We start from the raw sequence: 19779 nt of genomic DNA on the forward strand, positions 1-19779 counted from the left end.
CTCCACACACACAGACAGCCCCTCCACACACACAGACAGCCCCTCCACACACACAGACAGCCCCTCCACACACACAGACAGCCCCTCCACACACACAGACAGCCCCTCCACACACACAGACAGCCCCTCCACACACACAGACAGCCCCTCCACACACACAGACAGCCCCTCCACACACACAGACAGCCCCTCCACACACACAGACAGCCCCTCCACACACACAGACAGCCCCTCCACACACACAGACAGCCCCTCCACACACACAGACAGCCCCTCCACACACACAGACAGCCCCTCCACACACACAGACCGCGCCCACACACACACACACACACACACACAGACGCGCTGAACACCCTGTGGAATGCAATGAGGTCCCCATATCCAGGGATGTCTCCTGCCCTCTCCCATGGGCTGGCACCCGCTCTCCATCACAGGTCTCCCCGAACCCCTGCTTACCTCCAATTCTGGCATTGTATGCGATGCCCACTATGCAGTACGAGTTATTGGCTGACGCGGCAACTTCCCCAGCACAACGAGTGCCGTGCCTAGGGAGGGAAAGAATAGTAAAGCGTAGTTACAATGTAACTCTCTGCAAATCCTACAACCGTGGGTTCAAGTCCAGGCGGAGTCACTTGCACAAACGTGGCCATTTCGATGCTCCTGAACGAACTCTTATTACATCTTGGCCTTCCAACCTATAGCCTTCACCTCCTTAGATTGTAAGCTCTTGAGAGCAAGGAGCTCCCTAATTACTGTGCCTTTAGTGCTAGAATATGTTTGAATGAGTCAGGGTCTCAATTCCAGTTCTCAAGCCCTCTCCCCCCCCCAACGGGGCAGGTATTAGGGATATCCCTGCTTCAGCACAGGTGGTGCAGTCTTCAACTGAGCCACTGATTGGGCCACCTGTGCTGAAGCAGGGATATCCTGAAACCCGACATGCTGGGGGGGTCTTGAGGACTGGAGTTGAGAACATCTGACGTAGGTGTTACTTGAACTATGTAACCAGCGCTGCGCAGCGGGGACTTTCTCTAGTAGCGCTGTAATGCAAAGCCAGTCACAATATTCATACGGCTAAACCTACTATTAATACAAAGTAAAACGCTACACATTGGTATCATCAAGAGTAATAATGCTACCGATAACATCAGATATTAATACACAGAATAAATGTGGGGCCAGCGGAGCAGGGTGACAGAAATTCAGCCGCGCGCCTCCGCTCTGCACAACGGTCCCAGGACGCAAAAAAAAAGTGAGCTATGTGACGGACGGCGAGTGCTATATACTGGTTTACTGGTTTTAACCGGTGAAAATATTCCAGCTGCAGAACCAAAGTCCCTCCGAGCACTTCACCAGCAGAGATGCTGTGGTAACATTGTGGCCCTAAGGGGTCCAGAACATCCACTTAACTCTTTCAGTGCTGGAGAGATATGCAACCCAGTGCTTCAGTGAAGCATCTTCTTTAAGGGGGCAGTCCCACTGACGTCCAAAACGAATCGGTGTAACATGAGGTGACCGGCACGTTACCGAGATTTTTAATAGTTCAGAGAAGCATACTGTACATACTTCTAAATACTTTTTAAACTTGCCACAGTAACCAATTGCTTAGCGTGATCGCAGAATCTGTATCTAACCTCATTACTGAGCACACCTGACTTTTTTGGAAAACTTAAATGATCAGATCACACTTTTTCCATTGGTCAGCCAAGTGGACACAAGTATCTAAAGGTTGCATGTCACAGATGTTGCTGAAAATCATATTTCACAGGACCAAAATGTGTACAATTTTCCCTTTAAGAGTGACTAAGGAATCCAGTTACTGAGAAGTATTCCAGCCTGTTCTGTTTCAAGGAGCTCTGAATAAGTGTATGCGCGCACATGCATATGTATATATGTGTGCATTTAGGTATGTATGTGTGTGCATGTATGCATGTATGTGTGTGCATGTATGTGTGTGCATGTATGCATGCGTGTGTGCATGTATGCATGCGTGTGTGCATGTATGCATGCGTGTGTGCATGTATGCATGCGTGTGTGCATGTATGCATGCGTGTGTGCATGTATGCAGGCGTGTGTATGTATGCATGCGTGTGTGCATGTATGCATGCGTGTGTGCATGTATGCATGCGTGTGTGCATGTATGCATGCGCGCATGTGTGTGCATGTATTTATGTATATATGTATGTATGTATGTATGTATCCCCTATAGTTCAGAAAATGTACATGAAAAATTAAATCTTTACAAGAATGAAATAAATTATTCAGACTATTTTAAGGCCATCCTTTTTCAACCCCTTGGGAGTGAATGAGTTAAAAAGGGAGCGCGCCAAATGAAGGGGCCACCCACTTGTTCTCATTGCTGGCGTCGTAGCGCGGGCTTGGGTCCCGATCTTCCCCATTCACATCGTGGCTCGCAAACGGGTCCTAAAGAGAAATGCTCTATAATCAGAGATTCTCCCACAATGCACTGCACCCTGCAATATAACAACAGCCTTACCATGTGTGTAACAGCACAGAACACATACACAAGCACAGCCCCACGTAAAACAGCATGCAAGGTATGGGCTTAACTCAGTGTTTCAACAGGGGGTCCCCGGACATCCATAAAGGGTTCCCTAGAATTGCCAGGTCGTTTGAAAATTGTACCAAATACAGAAGAATTTACAATTGAATAGAGAGGGTTGGGGTTCCTTACAATGCATCTGATCTCAGACGTGCTATTAGAGAGGGTTGGGGTTCCTTACAATGCATCTGATCTCAGACGCACTATTAGAGAGGGTTGGGGTTCCTTACAATGCATCTGATCCCAGACGCGCTATTAGAGAGGGTTGGGGTTCTGCAGAATTTCACAATATAATTATAGGGTTAGTGGGACATTAGTGGGACATTATGCCAGCGCATACAGGGCAGGGGGCAGTGCTGTTACCATGGAGATGCCAGCTGAAGAATCTGTCCTTACTCACATAGTTCTGTATCAGATCTGGGTGGTTCTTCTCTAGTCCGTCGTCCAGGATGCTGACCACCACATTCTTGCCAGTGTAGCCTCTCTGCCAGGCGGCCATGACATTCATTTCTGACCTGCAACGACTGCTCTTATCGCCACAGTGCTGGAAAACACGGTCATGCAGGAGACCCAAGAATCAGCCGCTTCACACCAACGGAAGGGAGCCTGGCGCACGTAGGTGGGGTTCCCATCAAGAGGAAAGTGCTCCGAAACAAGGGAGTCAAATACTGTAACATCCATTTGATTTAACATAAATTTGCACCCGACCTATGGATCTTGTTATTGGCGTCTCACATTGGCGCAGTTCTCCCAGGAGCAGAGGTCCCAACAGCAGGTCGCAGGTTTTTTGGCAGAGAAAGTTATACGGGAACAGTTCTAGGCAAACTGATCCATCTCATAATATTGCTCGGATTCCTCCCCCAACACCCTCTGTAACCACTTCCAAAACGCAGTGCTCAAAAGGTGTGACACCCCTTGATAGTGACCCGCATGTATAGCAGGGTCAAAAGGACACAATCTGCACCCGTTTTTGCCGCACCACTTCTGTTTCTGACACCGATAATAATTATTTATATTGCACTTTTCTCCCAATGGGACTCAAAACTTCAGTTCCAAAAAGGGAAGAAAAGAACATTTAATGTTATAAACGAGGCCAAACAGCAGGAAAGATACAATACAGGATGGGGCAGTGCTGTGGCTATTAAATGCCGGACAGGCTGTGGTTCATTAATTAAATGCCTGGCTAAGCAGGTCTTGAGACTGGTTTTATAGATTCCCAGTGATGGCGCCTCTCGTACTGTACGAGGCAGACTTCTGCCAAAAGATGTCCGTAAGTAGCAGGAAGAGTTACCCTCTAAATGCACAGACGAGACTTTTTCATAGGTACAGTTTGCTTTGTACACAAGCTGCAAGACCTCATAAGTCTTTTCTTCAGAGAAGGTTTCTAGGTTTGTATGTTACAGCAGCGCTGCGCAAACTTTGATGCACTTACCAGAACACTTTCCTAGTGTCTCTGTACGTCCTTCCTACCAACCAATTAGATTGTAAGCTCTTCGGAGCAGGGACTCCTTTTCCTAAATGTTACTTTTATGTCTGAAGCGCTTATTCCCATTATGTGTTAGTTATTTATATTATTTGTTATTGATAAGATTGTCACGTGTATTACTGCTGTGAAGCGCTATGTACATTAATGGCGCTATATAAATAAAGACATACAATACAATGGGGCACTGTCTTCTACCATGCCAACCCCTTTGGCATTGAAAGGGTTAACACAGTCTGGTCTCGGCGGGCAGACGGAGCGCCGCTGTGATATATTCTGCCAGCGGTCAGCTTTCAGTCTATCGCTGAGGAGCTCGATACTCACCATATACCACATGTTCGACCAAATCGGATCATTGAACACGAAGTTGGGTTCGGGCCGGACGTGCCTCTTAACCCTTTTCTTAACTTCCTGCTGTTGTAGCCACTCGACCTGCAAAGACAGATGCACATGCTACACTGCTGCTGAGTATCAACGCCATCACCTTCCCAACGATACAGCAATCACACAATGTACAGATCACGGGCTCTATATACAGAACTATATACATCAATGTGCTCATAGAACCGGCATTGGACTCCAATTTGCTGAAAGAATAAAGGCGTTTATTTATTCCACAACCCGATATCCCGACGTGTCGGTCCCCTGGTGGCATGCATACACGTGGCCAGCGTATAGGGCACTAACGGGTTAATTCCTCAGTACAAGGGGAACGTTTATCTGCAGTAGGATACAGATCAATCTTAGCGAAGCGATGTGGGATCAGCCTGGGCTATAAATAGCCGTATCCGTGTTATGTTAAATAGGAACAACCAAGGTGAACGGAGCGAGCAGGGGTGTTTGGGTTCAGAGCCAGGAGCCAGCTGGCCTCTGGGACATGTGATGTTGCTATAGCTGGAAGGTGTAGGAGTGCTAGGGAGTTGATGGGTTACCACCCTGGAACACACTGCAGCCCTCGGGACTAAGGCCGCGCTTATAGTGCCGTCAAAGCAAGCACTGAATCCGTCGCGTGCGCTTGTAGTATGAGCGGCGGCTGGAAGTCAATTCAATTTGATTTTTTCAGCGACCGCGTGACGTCGCCGTCACTATAAGCGCGGCCTAAGGTTCTATGCACCAAGACCCTGGGAAGCCGCCCCAAACACCCTATGAACTGTGCCCTTGGACTAGCAGGACCTGGGACACACCAGCTCATACCCTCTTAGGCCTCGGATAGAGTGCAGGCGCGAGTGATGGAACGCATGGCGTCACGATGTTTGGACGGGGAGGCGTGGCAGTGACGTCACGAGGCTGGTTCGCCCTCTATGGCTTAACCACTCACCTGACGCGACCGTCGCGCAAAAAGACAAAATAATTTGTCTCTTCAAAAAATCTGCAGCACGGTCGCACGCGCACTATGGCCGACCCGATAGAGCCACTATATTTTGTTCGCGCAGCACTCGCCATCGCTCGCACCACGGCCGCAGCCTTATTGTTAATCCTTTATTAAATACATGGTTACTTTGTGTCATTGCTCATCGCACCCGGTCCGAATCCTGAACAAGCAGCAGTACTGGTACCATGCTCACAACAATTGGGCTATACACGTGCAAGAATTGAACATGCAGAGCTGTACAAGACGATCCGCAAACGTATAACTGAAGGTGTAAGAAGATGTAACTGATATGATGGAGTAGTGAAGAAACAAGCTTGGAGAAGACGAATCCGCAACACGAGGGGGAAGATACAAGCTTGGAGAAGACGAATCCGCGACACGATGGGGAAGATACAAGCTTGGAGAAGACGAATCCGCGACACGATGGGGAAGATACAAGCTTGGAGAAGACGAAGCAGCAACACGATGGGGAAGATACAAGCTTGGAGAAGACGAATCCGCGACACGATGGGGAAGATACAAGCTTGGAGAAGACGAAGCAGCAACACGATGGGGAAGATACAAGTTTGGAGAAGACGAAGCAGCAACACGATGGGGAAGATACAAGCTTGGAGAAGACGAATCCGCGACACGATGGGGGAAGAAACAAGCTTGGAGAAGACGAATCCGCGACACGATGGGGGAAGAAACAAGCTTGGAGAAGACGAATCCGCGACACGATGGGAGAAGATACAAGCTTGGAGAAGACGAATCCGCAACACGATGGGGAAGATACAAGCTTGGAGAAGACGAATCCGCGACACGATGGGGGAAGAAACAAGCTTGGAGAAGACGAATCCGCGACACGATGGGAGAAGATACAAGCTTGGAGAAGACGAATCCGCGACACGATGGGGAAGATACAAGCTTGGAGAAGACGTAGCAGCGACACGATGGGAGAAGATACAAGCTTGGAGAAGACGAATCCGCGACACGATGGGGAAGATACAAGCTTGGAGAAGACAAAGCAGCAAGACGATGGGGAAGATACAAGCTTGGAGAAGACGAAGCAGCGACACGATGGGGGAAGATACAAGTTTGGAGAAGACGAATCCGCGACACGATGGGGGAAGATACAAGTTTGGAGAAGACGAAGCAGCGACACAATGGGGAAGATACAAGCTTGGAGAAGACGAAGCAGCGACACAATGGGGAAGATACAAGCTTGGAGAAGACGAAGCCGCGACACGATGGGGGAAGATACAAGCTTGGAGAAGACGAAGCAGCGACACGATGGGGAAGATACAAGCTTGGAGAAGACGAAGCAGCGACACAATGGGGAAGATACAAGCTTGGAGAAGACGAATCCGCGACACGATGGGGGAAGATACAAGTTTGGAGAAGACGAATCCGCGACACGATGGGGAAGATACAAGCTTGGAGAAGACGAAGCAGCGACACAATGGGGAAGATACAAGCTTGGAGAAGACGAAGCAGCGACACAATGGGGAAGATACAAGCTTGGAGAAGACGAAGCAGCGACACAATGGGGAAGATACAAGCTTGGAGAAGACGAATCCGCGACACGATGGGGGAAGATACAAGCTTGGAGAAGACGAAGCAGCGACACAATGGGGGAAGATACAAGCTTGGAGAAGACGAATCCGCGACACAATGGGGAAGATACAAGCTTGGAGAAGACGAATCCGCGACACGATGGGGAAGATACAAGTTTGGAGAAGACGAATCCGCGACACGATGGGGGAAGATACAAGCTTGGAGAAGACGAAGCAGCAACACGATGGGGAAGATACAAGCTTGGAGAAGACGAATCCGCGACACGATGGGGGAAGATACAAGCTTGGAGAAGACGAAAACGGCGACACGATGGGGAAGATACAAGCTTGGAGAATACGAAGCCGCGACACAATGGGGAAGATACAAGCTTGGAGAAGACGAAGCCGCGACACGATGGGGAAGATACAAGCTTGGAGAAGAGGAAGCCGCGACACGATGGGGAAGATACAAGCTTGGAGAAGAGGAAGACGTGACACGATGGGGGAAGATACAAGCTTGGAGAAGACGAAGCCGTGACATGATGGGGAAGATACAAGCTTGGAGAAGACGAATCCGCGACACGATGGGAGAAGATACAAGCTTGGAGAAGACGAAGCAGCGACACGATGGGGAAGATACAAGCTTGGAGAAGACGAAGCCGCGACACGATGGGGGAAGATACAAGCTTGGAGAAGACGAAGCAGCGACACGATGGGGAAGATACAAGCTTGGAGAAGACGAAGCAGCGACACGATGGGGAAGATACAAGCTTGGAGAAGACGAAGCAGCGACACGATGGGGAAGATACAAGCTTGGAGAAGACGAAGCCGCGACACGATGGGGGAAGATACAAGCTTGGAGAAGACGAAGCAGCGACACAATGGGGAAGATACAAGCTTAGAGAAGACGAAGCCGCGACACGATGGGGAAGATACAAGCTTGTAGAAGACGAAGCCGCGACACGATGGGGAAGATACAAGCTTGTAGAAGACGAAGCAGCGACACGATGGGGAAGATACAAGCTTGGAGAAGACGAAGCAGCGACACAATGGGGAAGATACAAGCTTGGAGAAGACGAATCCGCGACACGATGGGGGAAGATACAAGTTTGGAGAAGACGAATCCGCGACACGATGGGGAAGATACAAGCTTGGAGAAGACGAAGCAGCGACACAATGGGGAAGATACAAGCTTGGAGAAGACGAAGCAGCGACACAATGGGGAAGATACAAGCTTGGAGAAGACGAAGCAGCGACACAATGGGGAAGATACAAGCTTGGAGAAGACGAATCCGCGACACGATGGGGGAAGATACAAGCTTGGAGAAGACGAAGCAGCGACACAATGGGGGAAGATACAAGCTTGGAGAAGACGAATCCGCGACACAATGGGGAAGATACAAGCTTGGAGAAGACGAATCCGCGACACGATGGGGAAGATACAAGTTTGGAGAAGACGAATCCGCGACACGATGGGGGAAGATACAAGCTTGGAGAAGACGAAGCAGCAACACGATGGGGAAGATACAAGCTTGGAGAAGACGAATCCGCGACACGATGGGGGAAGATACAAGCTTGGAGAAGACGAAAACGGCGACACGATGGGGAAGATACAAGCTTGGAGAATACGAAGCCGCGACACAATGGGGAAGATACAAGCTTGGAGAAGACGAAGCCGCGACACGATGGGGAAGATACAAGCTTGGAGAAGAGGAAGCCGCGACACGATGGGGAAGATACAAGCTTGGAGAAGAGGAAGACGTGACACGATGGGGGAAGATACAAGCTTGGAGAAGACGAAGCCGTGACACGATGGGGAAGATACAAGCTTGGAGAAGACGAATCCGCGACACGATGGGAGAAGATACAAGCTTGGAGAAGACGAAGCAGCGACACGATGGGGAAGATACAAGCTTGGAGAAGACGAAGCCGCGACACGATGGGGGAAGATACAAGCTTGGAGAAGACGAAGCAGCGACACGATGGGGAAGATACAAGCTTGGAGAAGACGAAGCAGCGACACGATGGGGAAGATACAAGCTTGGAGAAGACGAAGCAGCGACACGATGGGGAAGATACAAGCTTGGAGAAGACGAAGCCGCGACACGATGGGGGAAGATACAAGCTTGGAGAAGACGAAGCAGCGACACAATGGGGAAGATACAAGCTTAGAGAAGACGAAGCCGCGACACGATGGGGAAGATACAAGCTTGTAGAAGAGGAAGCCGCGACACGATGGGGAAGATACAAGCTTGTAGAAGACGAAGCCGCGACACGATGGGGAAGATACAAGCTTGGAGAAGACGAAGCAGCGACACAATGGGGAAGATACAAGCTTGGAGAAGACGAAGCCGTGACACGATGGGGAAGATACAAGCTTGGAGAAGAGGAAGACGTGACACGATGGGGGAAGATACAAGCTTGGAGAAGACGAAGCCGTGACACGATGGGGGAAGATACAAGCTTGGAGAAGACGAAGCCGTGACACGATGGGGGAAGATACAAGCTTGGAGAAGACGAAGCCGTGACACGATGGGGAAGATACAAGCTTGGAGAAGAGGAAGACGTGACACGATGGGGGAAGATACAAGCTTGGAGAAGACGAAGCCGTGACACGATGGGGAAGATACAAGCTTAGAGAAGACGAAGCCGCGACACGATGGGGGAAGATACAAGCTTGGAGAAGACGAAGCCGTGACACGATGGGGAAGATACAAGCTTGGAGAAGAGGAAGACGTGACACGATGGGGGAAGATACAAGCTTGGAGAAGACGAAGCCGTGACACGATGGGGAAGATACAAGCTTGTAGAAGACGAAGCCGCGACACGATGGGGAAGATACAAGCTTAGAGAAGACGAAGCCGCGACACGATGGGGAAGATACAAGCTTAGAGAAGACGAAGCCGCGACACGATGGGGGAAGATACAAGCTTGGAGAAGACGAATCCGCGACACGATGGGGAAGATACAAGCTTGTAGAAGACGAAGCCGCGACACGATGGGGAAGATACAAGCTTAGAGAAGACGAAGCCGCGACACGATGGGGAAGATACAAGCTTAGAGAAGACGAAGCCGCGACACGATGGGGAAGATACAAGCTTAGAGAAGACGAAGCAGCGACACGATGGGGGAAGATACAAGCTTGGAGAATACGAAGCCGCGACACAATGGGGAAGATACAAGCTTGGAGAAGAGGAAGACGTGACACGATGGGGGAAGATACAAGCTTGGAGAAGACGAAGCCGCGACACGATGGGGAAGATACAAGCTTGGAGAAGACGAAGCAGCGACACAATGGGGAAGATACAAGCTTGGAGAAGACGAAGCCGCGACACGATGGGGAAGATACAAGCTTGGAGAAGAGGAAGCCGCGACACGATGGGGAAGATACAAGCTTGGAGAAGACGAAACCGCGACACGATGGGGGAAGATACAAGCTTGGAGAAGACGAAGCCGCGACACGATGGGGAAGATACAAGCTTGGAGAAGACGAAACCGCGACACGATGGGGAAGATACAAGTTTGGAGAAGACGAAGCCGCGACACGATGGGGAAGATACAAGCTTGGAGAAGACGAAGCAGCGACACAATGGGGAAGATACAAGCTTGGAGAAGACGAAGCCGCGACACGATGGGGGAAGATACAAGCTTGGAGAAGAGGAAGCCGCGACACGATGGGGAAGATACAAGCTTGGAGAAGACGAAACCGCGACACGATGGGGGAAGATACAAGCTTGGAGAAGACGAAGCCGCGACACGATGGGGAAGATACAAGCTTGGAGAAGACGAAACCGCGACACGATGGGGAAGATACAAGTTTGGAGAAGACGAAGCCGCGACACGATGGGGAAGATACAAGCTTGGAGAAGACGAAGCAGCGACACAATGGGGAAGATACAAGCTTGGAGAAGACGAAGCCGCGACACGATGGGGAAGATACAAGCTTGGAGAAGACGAAACCGCGACACGATGGGGAAGATACAAGCTTGGAGAAGACGAAGCCGCGACACGATGGGGGAAGATACAAGCTTGGAGAAGAGGAAGCCGCGACACGATGGGGAAGATACAAGCTTGGAGAAGAGGAAGACGTGACACGATGGGGGAAGATACAAGCTTGGAGAAGACGAAGCCGCGACACGATGGGGAAGATACAAGCTTGGAGAAGAGGAAGCCGCGACACGATGGGGGAAGATACAAGCTTGGAGCAGACGAAGCCGCGACACGATGGGGAAGATACAAGCTTGGAGAAGAGGAAGCAGCGACTCGATGGGGAAGATACAAGCTTGGAGAAGAGGAAGCCGCGACACGATGGGGACGATACAAGCTTGGAGAAGACGAAGCCGCGACACGATGGGGAAGATACAAGCTTGGAGAAGACGAAGCAGCGACACAATGGGGAAGATACAAGCTTGGAGAAGAGGAAGCCGCGACACGATGGGGGAAGATACAAGCTTGGAGCAGACGAAGCCGCGACACGATGGGGAAGATACAAGCTTGGAGAAGAGGAAGCCGCGACACGATGGGGGAAGATACAAGCTTGGAGAAGACGAAGCAGCGACACGATGGGGAAGATACAAGCTTGGAGAAGACGAAGCAGCGACACGATGGGGAAGATACAAGCTTAGAGAAGACGAAGCCGCGACACGATGGGGGAAGATACAAGCTTGGAGAAGACGAAGCAGCGACACGATGGGGAAGATACAAATCACTGCACTCAAAGAAGATGATGGTTCAACAATAAAAGATTGTGCACTTCGAGTTGAGCAGTGATCAAGTAGGTCGGGAGTAATACCCCCTCACAGATCACACACATCATCCTTATCTGGACTGATTCCAATACTCCAGGAGATACCGTTACCCTTTAGCCATGAGTGGAGGAGTGTTCGCCCCTTCATTGTGACTACATCAACTACCCCTCAAGGCGTTCATTTACGTTGTGTGTTTCTCCTCTATAGGAGTTATATTCCAAGCAATAGCACCTTTGGATTTTAAAGAAATCCAGAATTGTTCTTTATTTTTACATGTTGCATTCAATTTCCTATGGGTTACTCATACACATGAGACTTGTACGTGTGTGAATGTTCTGAGCGCTGAAGTGTGGACTTGTTCCCGTTATCTATGTCACTTAGAGTTGAGGACTTGTACATGAAATAGTAGAACACCGGGCATAATCCAGGAGAGAAAGAGCAAGAAGAAACCAATGACGTACCATGCATCCTTCCAGAAGTGGCAAAGGCAATCAAATCCATTTAGCAAGGGAAGGCTCACGGGGAAAATGGAATTACTGAAATTTTGAAAGACATGGCCCTCCTTACCTACTGTAACAATGTAAGTTTACATTCGTTATTTTATTGTTTTTCGCCCTCCAACCCTATTGTACAGCGCTATGGAATATGTTGCCGCATTAATAATAATAATAATTCTGGCTTTGCCGGTCTCGTGTAACAAAAAATGGAATTTAATTGTAGCTGTTCCCAAACTGACTGTAAAGTATTGTGATGGCCTTATGTGGAGGCCTGTATTTTCGTAAAACAAATGATGATGATAGAAAATCTGTGCAAAACTTTACATGCAGCTTGAACAAGAGGAACATTCCAGAACATTGGAGCAATGCCAGTTATCCTCAGCCACAAGAAGGGAGACAAAGGCGACCTCAAGAACTAGAGACCAATCCAGTCTACTTCCAATCCCTTACAGCTCCTGGACTGTGCCCCAGCCTGCAGAACACGCGGGATCTCGCAGGGCGAACCAGCTCTGTGATGTCGTGGCCGCGCCCCCCGGCGAGCGCGCAGGAATCGTCCGGCCGACCGGGGCGCAGCGCTGGAGCACCAGCGTGCCTGTTTCCACCCTGGACTAGGCCTAAAACTCCGCTGGGGATTCGTACATTGTGAAAAAACATTTTTCTCCAAAAGACTGTTCATGGTCCCACGGTTCCACAAAGTATCCGGCCGCTGCTCCTCCTCTTACCGTGCACCTCCTAACTGGAATAATCTACCGGAGACTCACTGACGCCACCAGTCTAAGTTCTTTCAAAACTAAGGCTCTCACATTTTAATCTGGTCTGTAACTATTACATACGCCTATAAACAGATATTATCTCTTACTGTGCATGCAATGTCTTGTATATAATGTATAACCCCACTCACTTAATGTAACCATGTATCTGTCACCATATGTTGATGGGTACATAGATACTAAAAGGAACATTTAAGAGAATGCCCCATCACGCATCAGTTATTACATGAAGATACAAGATAAGAATCAGGCAGACACGGCGTCCCCACAGCTTCTCACACAACGTACTTCTGCTTTACAATTCATTTCTCAGAAAACTCAATGTAAAAGGGGACTTGAAATTAGAAATGCACATTTAATGCATTCTTATACCAGTGGGGCCCCAGGAAAGTTATATTTTTCTTTACTTCTGATTCCGCTATAAACGGAGAAAAGTGGCCTTGTTTTCCTCAGCTTTTAAGTCAATAAATATAAACCTCAGGAACTCTGCGTGCGTGCCGTGTATGTTAAGAGCAGTCACCCGCTACTGCTTCCAAATACTATGAAAAAGAGGATTTTTTTTCTGCTTTGTGCAGTGATTCTCATCTTTATGAAAAGGTGTCACTGTGTGCTCATTTGCATGTCATTACCCAGAACCCCTGGCTGCAGTGGAAGCGCTGTATGCTGAGGGGGAATGAATGTTCTCACAAGTGATATTTTTATTTGCTATCTTTTTATTGAGATATCGGCTAGTATTCCGGGGCTAGAATCACAGAACTAACATTTGTTGCAGGAACCTGTGGCAGTGAAGGTTAAAAACAACCGGAGCCTCTACAGATTGCGGTTATCTGCCCCGCCGTGAATTAATGCTTTATGGGTCAAACGCGCGATATGCGACTGAAATCATTTACATCTTTTATTAAAATGTAATGAATAAATAAGCGTGGCAGTAAAGTCAGGCTGATTCCAAGGACACCCATGTAACAAGTCTGTACCTGCACCTGACACACACACACACACACACACACACACACACACACACACACACACACACACACACACACACACACACACACACACACACACACACACACACACACACACACACACACACACACACACACACACACACACACACACACACACACACACGGTCAGTTAGAGCAGGGGTGCTCAACTCCAGATATGCTCAACAAATATATCCCTGCTTCTGCACAGGTGGCTTAATCGGTGGCTAAAGCAGGGATATCCTTAAACCCTGACCTGTTGGGGGGTCTTGAAGACTGGCGTTGAGCACCCCTGAGATAGAGCATGTGTGAGACCGAGTGCATGGCCAGATCTGATGGATATTAAAGGGCAGAGTCCGCCATGCTTCTTGGAATGAAGTGCACGAGGCTCCCTCGCAGCCCGCAGGAGCCGTCACAAACACCTATTGATTCTAAGAAACCACATCAACTTATAATAGAAAAGCAGACACCGACGTGCGCTTGCCGGGTTTCTATTTAAGCTTTGCTTTTCATTTCCACCCACGTCTTGCGGCCTGTGCAAACCGTCACATGCAGCGCCCCCCCCCCCCCCCCCTCTGCCGGAGCTGCTCACACGTTTTATTTGTAGGTGTTTTCACCATTATCTGCGCAGGGGAGGGAGGGAGAGGGATGGAGGGGGAGAGGGATGGAGGGGGGGAGGGATGGAGGGGGGGGAGGGATGGAGGGGGGAGAGGAAGCGGTTTTCTTTACAACTTCTTGCTGACCATTCTGGCACTGAAGGGGTCAAAGGGTAAAAAAGCATGAATACAAATAGGACAGACGGAACACCCTATTGGATTGGTTGTAAAATCTTAGACCCTATTTAGATGTTTTTCATATTTAGCATTTAGCCGTTTGTCTATCCCAAGCAGGCTTTAATTCCCTCACTGTATTAGCCTCTACCATCTCTGCTGGTAGGCTTTTCCAGGAATCCACCCCTTTGGTGAAGTACCTCCTCATATTTTCCCTTAGCTGCCAGTCTTCCACCCTGCAGCCTCAGAGTATGACCTTGTGTGCTAGCACTCCTCTCTCCCTCCGAAACTTACTTCCCTCGGGCACTTTTACATATTACATATTTGAAAGTAGAACAAATCACCCCTCCCCTCTGCCCCCTTTCCTGCTGCTAATACCTCTTCCTATACACCCCAATACCCCACTGCTAATACCTCTCCCTATACAACCCAATACCCCACTGCTAATACCTCTCCCTATACACCCCAATACCCCACTGCTAATACCTCTCCCTATACACCCTCATCCACTGCTAATACCTCTCCCTATACACCCTAACATCCTGCTGCTAATACCTCTCCCTATACACCCTAACATCCCGCTGCTAATACCTCTCCCTATACACCCTCATCCGCTGCTAATACCTCTCCCTATACCCCATGCCGCTAATACCTCTCGCTATACACCCTCACCCGCTGCTAATACCTCTCCCTATACACCCTAACACCCCGCTGCTAATACCTCTCCCTATACACAATCACATCTCGCTGCTAATACCTCTCCCTATACACCCTAACACCCCGCTGCTAATACCTCTCCCTATACACCCTAACATCCCACTGCTAATACCTCTCCCTATACACCCTAACATCCCGCTGCTAATACCTCTCCCTATACACCCCAACACCCCGCTGCTAATACCTCTCCCTATACACCCTAACATCCTGCTGCTAATACCTCTCCCTATACACCCCAATACCCCACTGCTAATACCTCTCCCTATACACCCTCATCCGCTGCTAATACCTCTCCCTATACACCCTCACCCGCTGCTAATACCTCTCCCTATACACCCTAACATCCTGCTGCTAATACCTCTCCCTATACACCCTAACACCCCGCTGCTAATACCTCTCCCTATATACCCTAACATCCCGCTACTAATACCTCTCCCTATACACCCTCATCCCGCTGCTAATACCTCTCCCTATACACCCTAACATCCTGCTGCTAATACCTCTCCCTATACAGCCTAACATCCCGCTGCTAATACCTCTCCCTATACACCCTAACATCCCGCTGCTAATACCTCTCCCTATTCACCCTAACATCCCGCCGCTAATACCTCTCCCTATTCACCCTAACATCCTGCCGCTAATACCTCTCCCTATACACCCTAACACCCTGCTGCTAATACCTCTCTCCCCCTATACACCCTGCTGCTAATACCTCTCCCTATACACCCTCATCCAGCTGCTAATACCTCTCCCTATACACCCTAACACCCCGCTGCTAATACCGCTCCCTATACACCCTAACACCCCGCTGCTAATACCTCTCCCTATACACCCTAACACCCCGCTGCTGCTATTAACCCTGAATTTTACTGCATGATTTTGCAAGTGATGAATTTTTAGCATTCAATTACAGCACGCGCGCGCACACACACTTCACCTTATATTTGACCTAATTAATGCTTTTGTAAACCCCCTGGAGCATCATCTGCAAAATGACCAACTTTCCCCTCCAAACCATTTGCAATGTCAGCAAAAGATATTAAAGAGCACCGTCCCCACCTGGTCACCCTGCCCCCCTCTGTGTACCACAGCGGTGTCACCGATCCTGCAACCAATGTCACCCATTCTTACACCCTAGAGTCCAAGCCCGGGCCTTTTAACTTGTTCATCATATGTGGAAGGGTTAAAGTGCTTTCCTAAAACCTGGGCAAGCTACACGACTGCTCCGGGCGGATCTATTACCTTAAGCACAATAAAACTCAATCAGATGTGACATCTCCCCTGGTAAATTCCTGCCACCTGATGCTGGACTTGAGGTCGGGAACCATTCTTTAATTCAATGTTCCCATTGAGGTCGGGCGCACGGCCCTGCAGTTGAAGCCGCTTCTTACCTACTTCCACTTTACTGAAGCGGCTAAACATTTGGCCTTCTCCATGTATCTGGGACTGCCCCTGGTAACAGCGACTGGCTAAAGAGCTCTGTCAATGGAATTAAATATCTGGACCAGGAGTGGCCAACTCCAGTCGTCAAGCAGCACCAACAGGTCAGGTTTTCAGGATATCCCTGCTTCAGCACAGGTGGCTCAATCAGTGGCTGTCGAAGACCTGGGCTGAAAATAGGACTCCTTGAGTCACCTGTGCTGAAGCTGGGACTCCTTGAGCCACCTGTGCTGAAGCAGGGATATCCTGAAAACCAGACCTGTTGGTAGCCCTTGAGTACGGACTTGGCCACCCCTGATCTGCAATAATGTTTACTTCCACTCAAACCTTCCACTCAAACATGCATCAACAGTGATATTAATGTCCCTCATTGAACAGGACCCCCTGAGTTTGTTGGAAGCCTTGAGAGCAATGGCTTGCTTTGTTTACACCCGAATCTCCTGGGGGTATGGGAGGGTGAGCCTGAGACAGGCTGCGTGTCCCGCCCTGCAGCTGCACAGCCTGCTGCGACACGCACGGCAGAGGGGGAGAGAATGGCAGGTGGCTCAAAAGGTCTTTCATTATTGACTCTACGCCGTGATTTGTAAACACCTGACAGTACATGCAGCAACGTACAGCACCACAGGGGAGGGACAGCACAGGGCAAAGCGAGTGACAAGCATTACAGGTCATTACAGGTCAGCAGGGGTCTTATTCCCAGCTCTAACCCCCATCTCATTCTTGTAAAAAGAAGTAATTGATCATAAAAAACACCTCTCGTGCTTTTCATGCAGCGGAAACATTTAACAATGATGCTAGCTGCCGCAAAGGACAACTCCAGCATTGTGTGCTATTGTATTTAATCACAGTGCCACTACTTTTTAATGATACCTCAAGCACAGAGAGGTAGGAATTAAATATGTGCCCATAAGTACACCTTTTAATGTTGCTTACTGAGTCGTGCAACAACAATTCTGTGTTGGAATTCAAGATGGTCACGGAATCCATCTTATTTGACGTTAACTCATACCACGGCTAACGCTATTCATTGTCCAGTATAAAAGCAGCGTTTAGTACATTTGCAGGGGCGGGTATTAGGAGCCGTGGCAAATAGTAAAGCAGAATCCGTAAAAACAAAACAAAAGATAGAATTCTACTCTAGAGAATTGGACAATTAAGAACTTGTTCAGGATACAATGAAATCAGGAAAGTGGAACTGCACCTTTAATACTTTTGGAAGGCAATTACTGAGCAGTTATACGATATGTTATGGCAACAACATAAACAAACCAATTTTGCCTTCGTCAGACAAACACTTGCGTTTATTCTCTTGGCAAAGATGCCAGGGCTTAATCACTTAGTAAGTATTTTGTCTCTGGCAGAAGCGAGCGAGAGTTTCACCTTAATTACCTTCTACTGAGAAAGGCAGATTAGATTCCAATTCTCTTCAATGATACTGCAGATCGCCAAGTAAAGGCGCAAGAAGTCCCCGCCCCGATCCCAAGGAATCCCCCCTGTGTATGTGCAATGTCAGGGACCCACTTATCTCACCATGAACATTACGAGCCGGATTGCGCTCCGAGACACACAGCTCCCCCCTTTTGCTTTGACATTTTCTTAGAAACGACATATTTTTAAATAAAACACTGATTAGAATATGAAATGCATGGAGGTTTTGAATGGTTATTAGCCATAAAACAACAAAGCCCAGTATATAGGGGTGGACAGAACGCTGCGTTCCCAAAACCTTCCGTGTCTGACATTTTCCAAGATGACTTCAGCCAAATTCTCACAATTTTAGCCAAATGCCACGGCAACCGGACGCTACGGCGGCGTCACGTAGCCATCGCAGCGCAGCGCCATGACGGCACATAGCATCCGGTTGCCATGGCAACTTCACTGCAGTTGGAGAGAGACATTCCAGCAGGATGCCGGGAGACGCCGCCGCACCACGTTAGGGATTTTTTTCCCCCCTCCGGGTTGGCCTTCAGCAGAAGGTGGGGACCCCGAGTAGAGACGTTCCTCTTTTGGTGCTTGAGAGAACAAGAGGCCATAAATCCTAGATATGGGTGGAGCGTTTTAAGGCCAGGTTGGGGAAGAGGTTCCCCTTCCTGCAGGCAGATTGCACACTTACGTTTGGATCCATCCGTAGGAAGTTGTGTGTCCCGCGGCTGCTGTAAGTGGATCGTTTTATCGTCTTGCTGTGATAGAAGTGGTAATAGTTCTCCAGATTCCCAATCTGTGGGACAGAGAAGATGGAAGAAAAACAGAAAATTATATAAAGACAGAAGTAGCTTTCCACGACTGCGAAGATGAAATCTTAACCCATCTCTGCCACAGGAGACCTGCAACATATCGCCTTAAAAATGGGAGAGACGCCCGTGACATGGAGTGCTTGTATCCTACGGATAATCCAGAGAAAAACCAAATAAAGTAGCACTATTTTCTAATATATAAACTAGCTGGCTGCCTGTGATAATCCAGAATACTTGGTGAGATTGCTACTTTGTATATACGAATACTAAAAAGGCAAATGTAACAGGCGAAACCTTTCCCTTCACAAAGTCACTTGAAAGACTCATCAAGAAAGCAGATAGCTAATTGCAGTCCGCTAAAGGCTGAACAGAGTCATTTATAAAGCACATTATAGCAGGAATCCTGAAGACAGACAACTAATTATCACTTATTGCTGGAAAACATTTCTCAGCCAGAAAATCTCTCTTCTTTATTGGCAGACTGGGCCTTTAATTGTACAGTTCCGAAGCACTTCAGAAAAACTCTGTTATCTGAAGCGATGCTCTTGTATCTAATTAGTGCAGCACATTACAACTCAGAGGAAGAGTCAAGCACATTGTGTTATCATTCTCATCTCCGGCGAGAATGTCACGTGGCGTCGGCCTATGGGAAACGCGCTTCAGC

The 19779-nt window shown here is 48.8% G+C and overlaps 1 protein-coding gene across 2 annotated transcripts in view; it reads right to left on the reverse strand.

Moving 5' to 3' along the window:
• The window catches only part of PCSK6 (proprotein convertase subtilisin/kexin type 6), a 78369-nt gene that overhangs the window by 43068 nt on the left and 15522 nt on the right, over nucleotides 1-19779 (reverse strand). For both annotated transcript variants that reach the window (XM_075575296.1, XM_075575297.1), the window contains exons 2-6: nucleotides 18995-19099; nucleotides 4371-4478; nucleotides 2964-3107; nucleotides 2348-2424; nucleotides 460-548 (exon numbers count right to left, since the gene is read on the reverse strand). In XM_075575296.1, coding sequence (XP_075431411.1) covers nucleotides 460-548; nucleotides 2348-2424; nucleotides 2964-3107; nucleotides 4371-4478; nucleotides 18995-19099 — 523 coding nt within the window. The remainder of the gene's footprint in view (nucleotides 1-459; nucleotides 549-2347; nucleotides 2425-2963; nucleotides 3108-4370; nucleotides 4479-18994; nucleotides 19100-19779) is intronic.

Source organism: Ascaphus truei, chromosome 18 (assembly GCF_040206685.1).
Source record: "Ascaphus truei isolate aAscTru1 chromosome 18, aAscTru1.hap1, whole genome shotgun sequence".
Lineage (NCBI taxonomy): Eukaryota > Metazoa > Chordata > Amphibia > Anura > Ascaphidae > Ascaphus > Ascaphus truei.